The sequence below is a fragment of the Eurosta solidaginis genome, chromosome 1 (assembly GCF_040869045.1).
Source record: "Eurosta solidaginis isolate ZX-2024a chromosome 1, ASM4086904v1, whole genome shotgun sequence".
Lineage (NCBI taxonomy): Eukaryota > Metazoa > Arthropoda > Insecta > Diptera > Tephritidae > Eurosta > Eurosta solidaginis.
Genome location: NC_090319.1, coordinates 75,481,200 through 75,495,314, shown reverse-complemented (window position 1 = coordinate 75,495,314; position 14,115 = coordinate 75,481,200). Strand labels below are relative to the sequence as shown.

The 14,115-nt window shown below is 40.8% G+C and overlaps 1 protein-coding gene across 1 annotated transcript; it reads left to right on the top strand.

Moving 5' to 3' along the window:
• The first annotated feature begins 1,206 nt into the window (after window positions 1-1,206).
• LOC137236904 (uncharacterized) lies at window positions 1,207-8,637 on the top strand. The gene is made up of 7 exons (XM_067759997.1): window positions 1,207-1,957; window positions 2,015-2,169; window positions 2,228-2,336; window positions 3,818-3,918; window positions 3,980-4,102; window positions 4,169-4,286; window positions 8,225-8,637. The coding sequence occupies exons 1-7, from the start codon at window positions 1,207-1,209 to the stop codon at window positions 8,479-8,481; spliced, it is 1,614 nt and encodes a 537-aa protein (XP_067616098.1). The 3' UTR covers window positions 8,482-8,637.
• The last annotated feature ends 5,478 nt before the right edge of the window (window positions 8,638-14,115 follow it).

Genomic DNA, 14,115 nt, shown 5'->3' with positions numbered 1-14,115 from the left:
CCCAAATTGGGGGACATCAGAATTCGTTTTAGAGGTATGGTTCCTTCGGCAAAGTTTCTTATTTTGATCCCTAGAATATGATTTTCACAGAGCAATGGACGATTTTTTTGCCTCCCCACAAATCGACCCGGCCTAATTTATTTGTTTTGGAGCAAATTTCCGTCATTCTTTGTCACATTTGGTTTGAAGGCAAACCGGTTCCGACGTTGTGCCTTCTTCAGTGTAATTTTTAGTTTTGCAGTATTAAAACGAAGAATTACACTGAAGATGGCACAACGCCGAAGTCGATTTGTCTCGAAAACAAATTAGATTAGGGATGACGGAAAATCCTTCCCATATAGATCAGAAAGTCAGCAAAACAAAGTGAAACAGAAAAGTTAGCTGTCGATGCTCTCACTATCTTTAAGACGTGATGATAAACTCGTCCGCGAACTAGTATATGGATCGGTATCATGAATGCTGTCAAAGATGTATAAAATGGGTCTCCGAGTAAACAAGAGAAAAGATTTATAGAAGATTTAAGCCATCGGCTAGTCTCGAAAGAAATTAAAAAAGTCACTGCATAGATAAGAACAAAGAAAGCGAAAAAAGATAGCAGCTGTGTGGGTTATGTCACATGAATTGAATGGGCGAAAACGCTTCGGGCCAAAAGTTTTCTTATCGATACCCGCTCTTTGTAACAGAGAAAAGGGGAGACACAACTGTGTTGGCTGTATAAATAGGTGAAGTTTGAACACTAGTTGTTGCCTAAGGTGTTGAGCTCCAATTATTCAAGATGATGATCAGAGGGAGCCGACTGGCTGCAAAAAACAACAAGAACAGCAACAAAACATGTATCCGTGTAACGTGCGAACTCAAATAACCATGACACAGATAAACAGTAAAGAAATACCATAACAGCCGCTGCAAAAAGTGAAGGTTAAGTTACACTGCAACAACAACTAAAAAGCAATGGGCTGGCTGCAATTTCGCTTTTTTTTTACATTATGCACTTGCAATACGGAAAAGTCTTGTTGACAATTAATGCTCTAATAACGCGCAAAAGTTAACTAAAGAAAGACACTCATCCGAAAGAAATCTGCTAATAATATTTTTACATAGAAATGAAGAAGCTGAATTTAGTGCGTATAGCTCAAATGGTTTAACAAAGTCAACAGTCTGAGATGTGACTTCTATTCAAACGATTCAACAACGGGTCCAGCCGCTATGCAACAACAACTGCTGCTAAAGGTTTTGTGTATTTATAGCGTATTAGTGGGTGTGGTGGCAACATATTTGGATGACTTTGTGACATTACGAGAAGTAAGTAGTTGGTCAACAGATGAGTTAAAGGCGAGGCCGGTTCAAGCGTTGAATACTGAAGGGATAATTTGGAATCGCAATAAACTACGTTTTCAACCGGTGCAACAAATGCCACGCATATTTTGGAATAAGCTGCCCGATGTAAGACCAGAACAAGGTACGGCATCTGCTGTCACAACTACGACTTCTGCACCAGCTACAACAGAACCAACAGAAGAATATGAGAAGTCTTCAAATCAACTTACAGAACAAACAATCCGACGGCCATCTAAAACCAAAGCACCAACAACACCAACTACAGTGATAATGAAATTGCCTACAGGCAGCACTCAGTCCGTAGCTAATGTTATTAACTCAAGCATAAGGCCGCCACAAATTGCAAATACAATAAAAGAAATGCTCTTTCACATTTCATCATTTAAATTTAATCTATGGCAGAAAAAACCCAGCGCAAATCAAACAAAAGCCAAAGGTTTTCTGAATGTCTTCGAAGTTATTAATTTCGAGAATACCAAATGTTCAGTGGCCATCGGTGATGAGATTGATGTACGTATGCGCGCCTTAGAAGGAGTTTGTTATCATGAATTTGAATGTACAAGTTTAGGTGGCATACCGATGGAACCATGTGCAGATGGTATGGGCGTATGTTGTGTTTGTAAGTGTGCGCAGCTCAAAATGAAAGTGTCTTGATATAAATTTTTAATGCTCTTAGTTTTGACTGGCTGCGGTGATACCACGAAACAAGCTGTAGTCTATTTTCAGAGTCCCAATTATCCGCAACCGGTGCGCGAGATATTGATTTGTGTGCTAATCGTAAATTTGAGAGAAAATGTGGAGCAGTTACGTCTTGATTTCATAATGTTCGAGGTGATTAGTTTTACAGACCGTTAGTGAAACTTTCTTACGAAAATGTCTTCCGTTTTAGTTAAATCGACCCACTGATGGCGATTGCGTGGATGATCAATTTATTGTTTCAGGACAAAATACGAATTTTGTTGTTCCGGTTTTATGTGGAATAAATACAGGACAACATTGTAAGTACGGTTATTGATTTAATTGGGAATTGGTCTTGATTTTGGGGATCTCTAGAGAGTTAATTTTGAAACCATTTCGCAATTATTTCGGCATTAGTTTCAGAACTCTTCAGACATTACTTTTGAAGTCATTGTGGGCCTCTTGATAGCTTCGTCTTTAATCTGAAATTTTAAACTGAAGGGCGAAGTCCAGCTTTCTACCAGCCAACCTCTCTTCAAGAGCCAGGGGAAGTACGCTCGACACATTTTTACTATGTAGGAGGTTTATTCCGTTATATTACCGTCTACGAGTTGGCCGTACACTCGAAGTTAGCTTTTTTTGGGACTGTTCAGCTGTCGAGGTACATGTTTTTTCACTAATGCGACATGCATCTGGCCTCGTGGCCATGGGATGGTCTATAGTCATGGGACTGGGTCGTTTCCCTACTTTTTGTTCGGCTGTTGTTGTTGTTGTTGTAGCGATAAGGACACTCCCCGAAGGCCCTGGGGAGTGTTATCGATGTTGATGGCCATTTGCCCGATGCAGATCTGGTACGTTCCGGTAACAAGCACCATTAAGGTATTAGACCGACCATCTCAGGAACGATTTAGTATGTCCACATGAAACCTTCTGGGCCATCCCGCCCTCCCAGCCCCTATATTCATAAGGAACTTGGAGTCGCCAGACCCTTGACTTTTAAATAAACAGGATCCGCCACGGGTAGGTGGGGTCGACTATTGGGTTGGAGAAGCTATATATTGCGCTGGCAGTCCCTTGAAAGGGTTGCGCTACACAACCCCTTGAATCAATTGTATTTGATTCGCCTTTTACGACAGGTATACTTGCCTTTTGTTCCGCTCTTAAGAACATCATCATCATCGATTTCAGCCAATTACTGCCTCTTCTTTTCGCTTTTTTCCTCAATTCAGTTGCACTATCAGTGGCATGTGGCTAAGTTATATCAGCTACTTACCTTCGACTTGCTTTTAACATATTCTGGACCCATACCAAGAGCACCCTCTCCTCGATGTTTGGAGCCCCCTCGATTTTTGGAGTCCCCTTCATTGTTCATACTCGATAACAGTTGTTGCTTCGCAGGGTTAGGGGTTCGTGTTGGTGAGGCTTCCGTGTCCAAGTTAGGCATGATCCGCCTAACTCTTTGAACTAGCGGGCAAATTTTGTCTTTTCGTCGGCCTTCCATGCCGTCAAATAGTTTAGGTGCGATTAGTTACCATACAGTCACAGTTGTCCTCGGGCGCTACGGACTTCGGTTAAGCTCTCGCGCGGAAACCACAATGTTCCCTCCCAGCGAGGAACATTAACCCATCTAGATACATCTTCATTGTAGCTTATTATAAGCATTAATTTATTTGAATTTTATAACTTCACATAAACAGCATAGTCTGATCGGGTATTTTTTGGAGTCAGCGGCCATTGTGACAGAATTTATACCTTACAATTTGTATTTATGTATTAATGCATATTTTTGACTATATTTCAGTATACGTTGACGTTACGAACTCTTTCGAGAAGAAAGTCTATATATCGTTTATCAGCAAAGTCGCAACAGGTGACCGATCTTTCAACATCAAAATAGTTCAGGTATGCAAAGTTGAAAATAATAATATCCATACAATATATATGTAAATTGTTTCATTCCCAGCTTGAGAGTGATCTTGCGCCCGGGGGTTGCTTGCAATATTTTACCGACAACGAAGGCGCAGTGAAGTCCTTCAACTATGATCCGGAAGGTACTTTCGTTAATGTTGGCGGCGCAACATATTTGGTAAATTCATATTAAGCTCAAGTTGCATCCATGGTACTTCATTGATGATTTCAATCTTATATTCAGAATAATCTAAATTATGCCATATGCGTAAAACGTAATAAGGATATGTGTTCAGTTACTTATAGAAACGAGGAGAATGTTGGCGAACTACCAACTTTTCAAATTGTTAACAAAGATGAAGGTGAGTTATCTAATATATTGTAACGAACTTAGGGAAATTCTGGGCCCGTATTACGTATTACGATCCGTGATCGAAACTCATTTTCTAAATCACAATAGCTCTGAAATGGTGGATCGGATGATTGCATATGCGAGCTAGTGACAAATAGTACTCGTTAGATCCATAACATATTATAATTTTTAGAAATAGTTTCACAGTTGCATAGTTATCGCTTGAGTGAAAATAACTTTCAGTCACTGATCGTAACACGTAATACGGGCCCTGATTATTATGAACCTTCTGCTAACGTTCGAATCGCTGTACTCACGAACAAATAACTCAAATATTCAGTATTGCAAAATAGTCTTCATTTAGACTACTTCGGGAGTACTTCACAATTACAATTATACTTCACTAATAGCGTGTTTGAATCAAACTGATTAGTTATTGCTCAGTTTGCGCTGCTTTTACACTCCCTGTTGCCTCGTTCGCATATTTCTGCTATGGTCTAGACTTTTCACGAACATGCCTTCTGGAACTGATGTATCTCATACTTGGTTATTTAGCTATATGCGTGTGTATATGTGAGTGACAATTTCTGATCTTAACTGATGGCTACATATGTGTATGTGAAATAATATCTTTGCTTCAAGCTGCTGGTTACACATGTGTGTGGAATATTTTTCGTTGCCTTGTACATAAGCGTGGCTGCTTGCTTTATTGTTGTTGTGGATTTATTTTGCAGCAGCATAGTGATGTATAGAACTGCTAGTATTCGCCACAATATGAACTTAGGAATTAGTCGGCCCGTAGTATATTGAGCTAAGATAGTTTTAGCCAAGCCGTGTAGATTTTTGGAGTCCGCATGGTCCAGAAGACAAACTTAATAACGAATAATGTGACCTTGTGGATAACTAACACAGAAATACCTGTGACATTATTTTCTAAAACTGGTTCGCCCCTACTGTTATTGTTGTAACGATAAGGACACTTTCGGAAGGCCTTGGAGCGTGTGAACGATGTTGATGGTCCTTTCCCGGATGCAGCTCCGGTACGTTCCGGTAACAAGCACCATTACGGCACCAGCCCGACCACCTCGGGAACGATTTAGTATGACCACATGAACCCTCAAGGCCATCCTGCCCTCCCACCGCCTACATCCATGAGGAGCTTTGGGATGCCAGAGCCTCGGTTGTTAAAGTAATATAATCCGCCACGGGTAAGTGAGGTTAACAATTGAGTTGGATAAGCTATATTTTGCGCTGGAAACACCTTAAAGGGGTTGCGCTACACAACCCCTTAAATCATTTTGGTAATTTAGTCGCCTCTTACGACAGTCATGCCTCAACGTAGAAAAGCTTTGACAGGAAATCTCATCCAAGCCTTGGGTCTAAGCAAAATATCACTCCAATCTACGATATATGTATATACTTCTGCCGTTGCAATGGCCCACATTACCAAACCCTTTCATGTCGTAAACTTATCACTCTGGCCCCTGAATAGGCCAGCACCCTTTGAAGCTAGAAGTCTCGATCCCATCTACGCCTGTTTCACGAATGCGTTTTTGATTCAATTTTCAAAGAATTATAGAGTCAGTTCATAAAATTGCTGCCATAGTCATGTTAATATTCAAAGCTAAGTTGTATGTAGATGAGCGTATTGCCCCTTACACTAGTGCCGAAGCAAAATTTATTACGGGCTGATTCACACACGACCAGATTTTGAGGGATCAAAAGGCTCACTCGGCCTTTAAGACTTCAATTCATTTGCCATTTTCAGTCCTTTCATTTTTGCACGCGATTAAAACTCCCTTGGTCTTGATTGGTTACCAAGTATACTTCTCAGCCCACTCAGAAGATTCCTTTCTTTCTCCTCAGCGGGGCCTTCAAAACCAAGTGCGGGTTCTAATGATTTGCCTCTCCATCATGCGGAATATTCTATTTGATTCTGGTGAACATAGTCGGCGCAGAAGCTCGTTGCCAAATTAGTAACTAAAAAGTCTTGCTGCAAGTGGATAAATCTGCCAAGAAGAACATAATAGTGAAGAAGAATATAATAAAGTACTTTCTGCCCAGCAGATGTCCTGCGCGGACCTTGGATTTACAAGCAGAACTGAAAAATAGTTCTAGGAAGTTTTTACGTGCTACTCTTCCGCTTTTTTTCATCTTCGCCCCATAGTCCTTTTCCGTTTTTCCCCCACTTTCTCCCTTTCTTCCTTTATCTTGCGCTATACCAATACCTTGTTCCCTTCGTTTCTGTGCACCTTCCCTCCCTCTTTCCCTTCTTACCAGTCGCGCGATTGGGAGTCCCTTTCATTCTCCCATGCAACCAACCTCATTACGCTGTGATAATTTTCTCTTTCAATAGCTATGCCAGCTTTTTAAACTCACTCACTCTACCCCTACTCTTCAGTTTCTTCCTCTCCCACTTCCTGTCACTATTTGTCCCACTTTCACTCTCCCTCTCATGTCCATATGATTTTCCTCAGTTACTGGTGCTTTGTGACCTTTTCATTCCTTTCCTCCTCCTCTTCTCACTTCTGACTCTCGCACAACCTCTCTCCCTCTCCATATTACTTCCTTCTGCATTGCCACTATATCTATCTATTTATTTCCTCTTCCCCTCCCCCTAAATTACTTCTCTTCGCTCTTAATCCTCTCTTCCCCTCCCTCATCCGTATAGTCTTTCTTAATCTCTTAATGGTTTACTTCTATATATATGCATATCTGCCCTCAGCTTTGCCTCTGCTTTTCCCTCTTTCTGCCTTGAGGTGTACCTTCCTATCTCCTTCATACGATCCTCTATTTTTACAGCGAATCGTTTACACGACTCTATAATCCTGTACTTAAAACAAAATTTAGCCCGTAGACATTTATTTGTTTAGTTATAGCGTTTTCTTTTCTGAAATAAATTGTTGCCTAAGTAAATGGTAAAGCCTTAATAGAGTTACTCCTACCCCAGAAAATGTTCAACATTTATAGTGCATACAAAGAGCATTCCAACTCACCATATTCACTCATATTAACAGGGTATATGTGGAACTTAAGAGCGAATTGAGAGTTTCACAGAGTTGCACTGCCACACCGCCATTTTATACAGGGTAAAAGTGTAACGCTTTTGCGTTGCGAGCAGGCAACAATTTTCACAAAAGAACGAAATACCCCGTAAAGGCATTGTCTGTTTTTTAGAGGAGAAAAACAACCCTTGCGCGGCGTACAAAAAGCGCAACACTTTAGCCAGAAAAGAAAACGCTATAGTTAGTTAGTTCAGCCAATAAAGTTGAAGCGTCTCTTCAGGTTAGACCATGTTATGCGAGGATTAAGGATGCCACGGCGTAGAAAATATTTCTAGCGAATCCCACTGGTGCAGGAAGAAATTATTTGCTGCTCGTGTGCTTTAACAGCGTTGACAGTTGAGCCTTGTAAAGAGTGCCAAATCTCAGCATAAATTCAATATATTTTGAAGTGCGCTGCGGCGTTCATCAATGCAACTCTGATAGAGTGTTTTTGAAAAATATTCTCAGATGCGCCATTTTCGAACTGGCAGCGGAGATAGGGTGATAATCCACACAGCAGTCGATTTATTCAGACAAGCATATCGCACACCTAGATCAATAGGGAGCTAACTAAAATATCTTAAATTTTGAAGCATTCCTTTACCTCCGGGCTTCCCAGCTCATTAATTACGGAACGACTTACTGATATACCTTCACAAATCAGGAACATAAAGCTTAGATAAAAAAAGAAATCAGCTTTTCGCGTTTTTTGAACATAGCGATTTTTTAAGTTGATTGCTGTTTCGATCTAGATGTGCGATATGTTTACCTTTCCATATACCATTTTTTGGTCTAATTTGTATTCCAAACTTTTCTTCAAATAATTCTAACACAATTTTACGCCGCATTCCGATTTCTTTAATTTTTATCCATCCGCAAACACATTTTGTATTTGCAATTCCAGAAGAAGCTGACTTGGTGCCCGACGGTCAAGCGGGTGCGGGTATTTTTAATTGTCCCGATGACTATATTGGTATCAATCAAGTACGACTATGTGGTGAACGTTTCAACGATGGCACCGTTATAGATGATTTCACACAAAATGCACCGGTTAAGGATGTCGCCGCGGGACCAATTATATTTCCAGTGCGCACGGATGAGGAATATGTGGGTCGTGGCTTTCGTCTAATCTACAAGCAGGAGTTATGCGCTGGGGGCTAATCAAATATAGATGTGTATGGATGTGTGTTTGTGCATATGTGCCTCTACAAGGTACCCTTTTTTAGTTTATGTTTTAGTGGTTTTTAAATAAACATTTTTTTTTTAGTTTTTGAATTTTTTTGTAAATTTGCATGTGGCAAAATAAAAAGTGCAAACACATGACAAATTTTGCGATGCTATCATAGTGAGTATCTACAGTCATACATATGCTTTGGTGGGCAGAAAGACTTACTTGTTCCAGTTACGCTTGATAATTTGAATTGCAAACTGCGGTCATGGGAAAATACTGCGCGCTTCACCAGAGTTGCTTTAAGCAGACAGCGCTGATGATTCTACAATCAAATGGTTGTTGTAAGAGTTGTTTATTGCTTCTATGCTAGGCGCCTCATAGACACATACGAGTGAGTATATGAGTGGGCATAACTTTCCTTCATCTATGTGTACTTGTTTGTATATATCGTTTGTGTATATCGCCCATTGTCCCTTTGTGGTGTTTGCGCATGCGCTTGTCATGATTTATGTTTGGACACCATTGGTGGCTTTGTCAACACACAGTGAATTTCCCAGCATTTTGCTATTGTATGCTGATTTGATTTGTTCGACATCATACAGTTTTGGTCGTTTGGATCGTCATTGTGGTTGATCGTCGTCATCATTGTGGTGGCAACACCCGGCTGAGTGCAAAACGCCGTTCAGCCGTCCGTCGATGAGTGATCCACTGATCGTGTCATATGCTAAAGTTTCTCTTCCGCTTTGTAGGCAAAACAACAACAGCATATATATGTTGCATTAACAACGGCGTCGGCGCTTTTGTGTTTAGCGTTGCCGCCGTTGCGCCAACTCGTCGTATGTCAAAGCGTTTCAAATTTGATTTTGGCACATTTTTGCATATGTCAAGGAGCCACCTACCACAGTGTGACAGCTCGCCGAGTCGCAGATAAGTTTTTTTTTAGACTTTGTTAGGTTTTAAGGAAAGTTCGAAGTTCGTGCTTTTATCGCCCATTTTTATTAACGATTTTTTATTTTCCTCCTTTTTTCTTTATGTTTGTTTATCTATTCATCTGCTGTTGACAGGTTTTGTTCACCTTTTAGTTCTGCATCTAATGCTAAATTTGTGTAATTCAGCTTAACTGTGACAACATAAACATAGATTTCGGATTCAGATATCCATTGCAAGATAAATGCATAATTTTGTCTTAGACCTCTCGCAGTTTCATTTTCTTCTTTTTATTTCTTGTTACAGTTCTTCTTTGACTTAGTTTTTAGGTTTTAATTCGTTACCTTTTTTTGCCATTTGGGCTGAAAGTTGTTTATGATAAATTCAAAATTAACCAACGCCTTCTTTTCATTTATATAACGGCATCTTAACTTGCATTAACATATTCCCATTAGTCGTCAACTCTTTCATTTACCTTCTCTATACTTCATTGGCTCAAACTTACTTACACCCGCAACAGTTTTTCCTTTAGCAACGACGTTTCTAGTCGACAGTGGCTTACGCTGCACTCATACCCGGTAAGATTGTCACAGTGAGCATTTCAGTTTTACTGGTTCAGACTGATCAGCTTGAAACCTGGAGAGGAAATGGGTAAGATAAGGAAAATTTAAGTGTTAAAATAAATATAGTCACTAGAGTAGACAGAGGAAGAGCAAGAGCTATAAATGGACCCATCAAAAAGATATATTAGCAGCGTACCGCTATAAGAATAGCAAGTGCTTATCGGACGGTGTCCGACGATGCGATCCTGGTCCTAACCCGGAAAATCCCAGTGGACTTATTGCCAAGCGATATGGCCGATCTGTATAACACTAATATCGAGCGACTATCTGAAGATGCCAAAAGAGCAAGGACACAAGCAATAGCTAAGTGGCAAGAACGATGGGAGACCTCAAGTAAATTGTATTGGACCTTCACGTTAGTTTTGGACATAGCTCAATGGAATGAGCGGAAGCACGGCGAACGGAACTACTATCTCACGCAGATACTGAGTGGACTTGGCGGTTTCAAAGAGTATTTGTGGAAGCGTAGGATATAGGAAGGTCCTCTTTCCCAAGGTGTACCACGGAGTTACAAAACGCAGAATACGTCATGTTCCACTACCGCCGTTTTCACGATAAAAGACTCAACTTGCATAGAGTTTTTTGGGGAGGAATCTACTACACACAAATCACAAATGTACAACAGGAAGAAATGCTAGACTGTAGTGAGCAAAATGGCATTTATAGTCATAACACGTCTGATGGATGCTGAGAGGTAGCGCAGAGAGTTGCGCAGGCGAAGGAGCCTGAACGCGCGGACAACAGTAGGCTCTTAAAAAATGAGAAATATGGAACGCCACCTGAAAGTAATGCGAAGGTTGCTGCGACGGCAGCAATTATGGTGAATTAGGCATTTTTCAGCCCTCCCGCAAAAAAAAAAAAAGAAAAAAGCTATAAGAAAGGGAGAGAAGCAAAAAAAGGAGCGCTAGAGTAAACACAGGAAGCAAAAGAGGTGTGAGAAAAGGATGAGATGAAAAAATGGATGCAGTGGAAAAGGCAGAAAAAATTTGGTTGGTTGGAGGCTGTCACATTCACCTGCAGCACTTAATTTATTGCACGCTGTTAGATTACCCGACATTAAGTTCGAAACCCCATCGGGTCAAGGGTTGGCGGTAGGTATTTCTGTCATAAGAGGCAACGTAAATGCAGAGAAGGTTCGAGGGGTCGAGAAATCAGTCCCAAGGCTGATATCGCGCAAGTACCAGAAGGTGCTAGTACCGGATCGCACTGGATTCATGTCTGGCAAAGAACTGCTACATCCGCAGCACTCTTCTAGCCTTGTGGGAGTGTTTTACAACATAATTGCGGCTATGACAACACCAAAAGCAACCTTACTAAGTTCGTACCACTTGGATATGTCGGTGAAGCTGCTGGGGTATTTCTCAATTTACTCATGTTTCGATAGTGTTCAGCTGCCCACAGTTCGAAACCTGAAGTGAGCTTGAGATGCAAATTCTCACCGCTAGTGCGTAACTGTTTATTTGGAGTCTTCTTCGTCATTCCATTCAAGACGATACTAATTATATCAGCGGCTGGGCCCAGCAGACTGTTTTCGCTGACTGTGGCAATAGTTCTTAAGATTTCTTTCTTTGATCTATTTAACGGGTTCTTTTCATACAATAAGTCAACCATATTTGTTCTGTTATCTTACCGGCATTCGAGAAGTATCAGTTACAGACATACTCCTCGAATGCCTGTAAGATAGCCTGTTATATATACTCTTTTTGGTTGATGTGAGAGGATGATGTTTCTCGACGACCTCAGAAGTGACCAGCAAGCCTCCGCTTTTGCAACTGTTCGATTGCCTAAGTTTTACGTCGGAATCCATAGACCATCTTTATATAAAGAAAACTCGAGTGAAAGTGAGATCTTAAACGGCTTGGACAAAACACTAGCTCCTCCGCCATTCTGCACCCTTCGATAGTTACTGCGGATTTATGTTAGGCCCCCTACTTCATTTTCACTTTTTGTGGCGATAAGGAGACTCCATGAAGGGTCTAGGAGTTTTATCGATGTTGATGGGCCTTTGCCGCATATTTATCCGTTACGTTCTGAGAAATAGCACCATTAAATCACTAGCCAAGCATCAAAGGAGCAATTTTGTATGAGTACGTGCAACTTTCGAGGTCATCCAACCTCCCCCTTCCCTAACTTTGGATCGCCAGAGCCTCACATGCTTAGTAAAAAAGATAGGTTGCCAAATGCAGGTGGGTTTGGCAATTAGTTTGGAGAAGTTATGCAATGCGCTGGCAGTCCCTTGAATCCCCCCTGAACCAACCTCATCCTTTTTGTTGCGGTAACCACCACAGATGGTAACACCTCGCAGAAGTTGAGTCATCTTGGAGGGGAGATGAAATCGCACACATGATCTTATTGGAACTTCAACAGCTGGTATCAGCCTTAGCAACGGGTTCAACCAGTTGCTGGTTTTTGCTAAGTTCTTATTACACATACCAAATATGCCTGATCTGGGTTGATTAGCCTGTACCCGCAGATTCTCAGAAGATTCAATAACCAAGTGGCGATGTGTGGGATTGTTGCATGGATTTGGATGAGTATCTAGGAAACGGAAAAGAGATATTTTGAAGTTCTGGTAGATCAAGTGGGTCCTCTTCTCAATTAGAAAAAGGTAAAGAGTGCATCATCTGGGGACGTTCCCATCGCAACTGTTAGGATGGCACAAACTAATCGATATGGTAGACTAAAGAAGCTTAGATAATAAATGGCTATTCAACAAAACCTTCAGCAACTCTTCTTTCAAATATGTGAATAGTGATGAAGGTTTCTATTGAACGTCATAAAGTATTTCGTGTGACATTCCTGCCAATGCATCCAAGCTTAAATAGAGTCAAAAATTTTAGGAAGCTGCAAAAACCTGCCTGTAAAAACACAGCACATCATCTACGCCTTAAGGACGAAACACTCTCAATAAAGGAAAGATATTAACCATTAAACTCCCAGAAATCTGAGCATCTTAACATACAACTTATATGGGGGTCATCTCCATAAGCAATAAAAGAGATTTGGTATAAACCAATACAGCCGTTTGATCTCAAAGAGCATGGACTGTCTCTTAGCCTCATCCAAACATGGTCGGTAAAGTCTTGTGTCGTTGTCTAGTTGAGGAAACAGACTTCCCAGAGAGACGAGCGTCACTTAGGCACAACTTCGATCTGGAAATAACAGGAGATTAAACTCTTACCTATACAGAAGCAACTGCAAGGCAAGTAATGTATGTCCTGCATGTAACGTGTCCGCAAATGACACCAACCTTATTTTCAACTGAAATGTGGAACCAAAACCTCTAAGCCAATATCTCAAAGCTGCATGCCTGTTGAAATTACGATTTTTCTTGGACTTACGCTAGAGGGCATCGATTACTATTTGTGATTGTATCACTTGTATTAATCGAAGCACTGCTACAAGAAGAAGAAGAAGAAGAAGAAGAAGAAGAAGAAGAAGAAGAAGAAAAGTGATGAAGGTCGCCTATGATATAGTTACGGCAGTTAGCTCAGATGTCCCATCTCGTCCCAGACTGATTAACCTTCTTTTTAGCATGACCAGCACGCAGCAAATAATCACTTGGCTTATGTTCTAGCCAGCTTGTTAATGTCATGTTTTCTAGGCCTCGAAAATGTCAAGAAAAGAGTAGAGTTGCAGGTTTAGGGCTCCTAAGCCTTACCAATTTGTTTACATAATGTTATGAGGATCAGTCTATGTATTTGGTAGCCAAGTAAATTTTTACAAAGGGGAAGGTGCTTTAGATTGACTGTCCTAATCTTGGGATCCACTATTTTCTGCATAACGTTTAAAAGAAAAGAAATTGGACTAATTGGTCGATATGGCGAGGGTAAAGTGCTTTCCACGTTCTTGGTGAATACGACTGCAACCTCTGATCACTTTTCTGGACTGTTGCGCAGCAATAGAAATGCTTTCCGTCGTATAGGGCTCAATTATTATCAGCCAATCCTGGAAACTTAAATGGACTGAAACTTAACAAAGCTAAGTAGTGGACGACAAGCCATCTATTAGAAGGAAATGTTGGTAGTCTGCCAGACAGTCCGGAAAGTGAGTTATAAGTAAAAGCTTAGTTAA

Excerpts from the sequence above, each read along its gene's own strand:
- LOC137236904 (XM_067759997.1), top strand. The coding sequence starts at position 1,207 with ATGCAACAACAACTGCTGCTAAAGGTTTTGTGTATTTATAGCGTATTA. Across the intron at positions 1,958-2,014 it reads TATGGGCGTATGTTGTGTTT|TTTTGACTGGCTGCGGTGAT; the intron begins GTAAGTGTGCGC and ends TAATGCTCTTAG. Across the intron at positions 2,337-3,817 it reads AATAAATACAGGACAACATT|TATACGTTGACGTTACGAAC; the intron begins GTAAGTACGGTT and ends ACTATATTTCAG.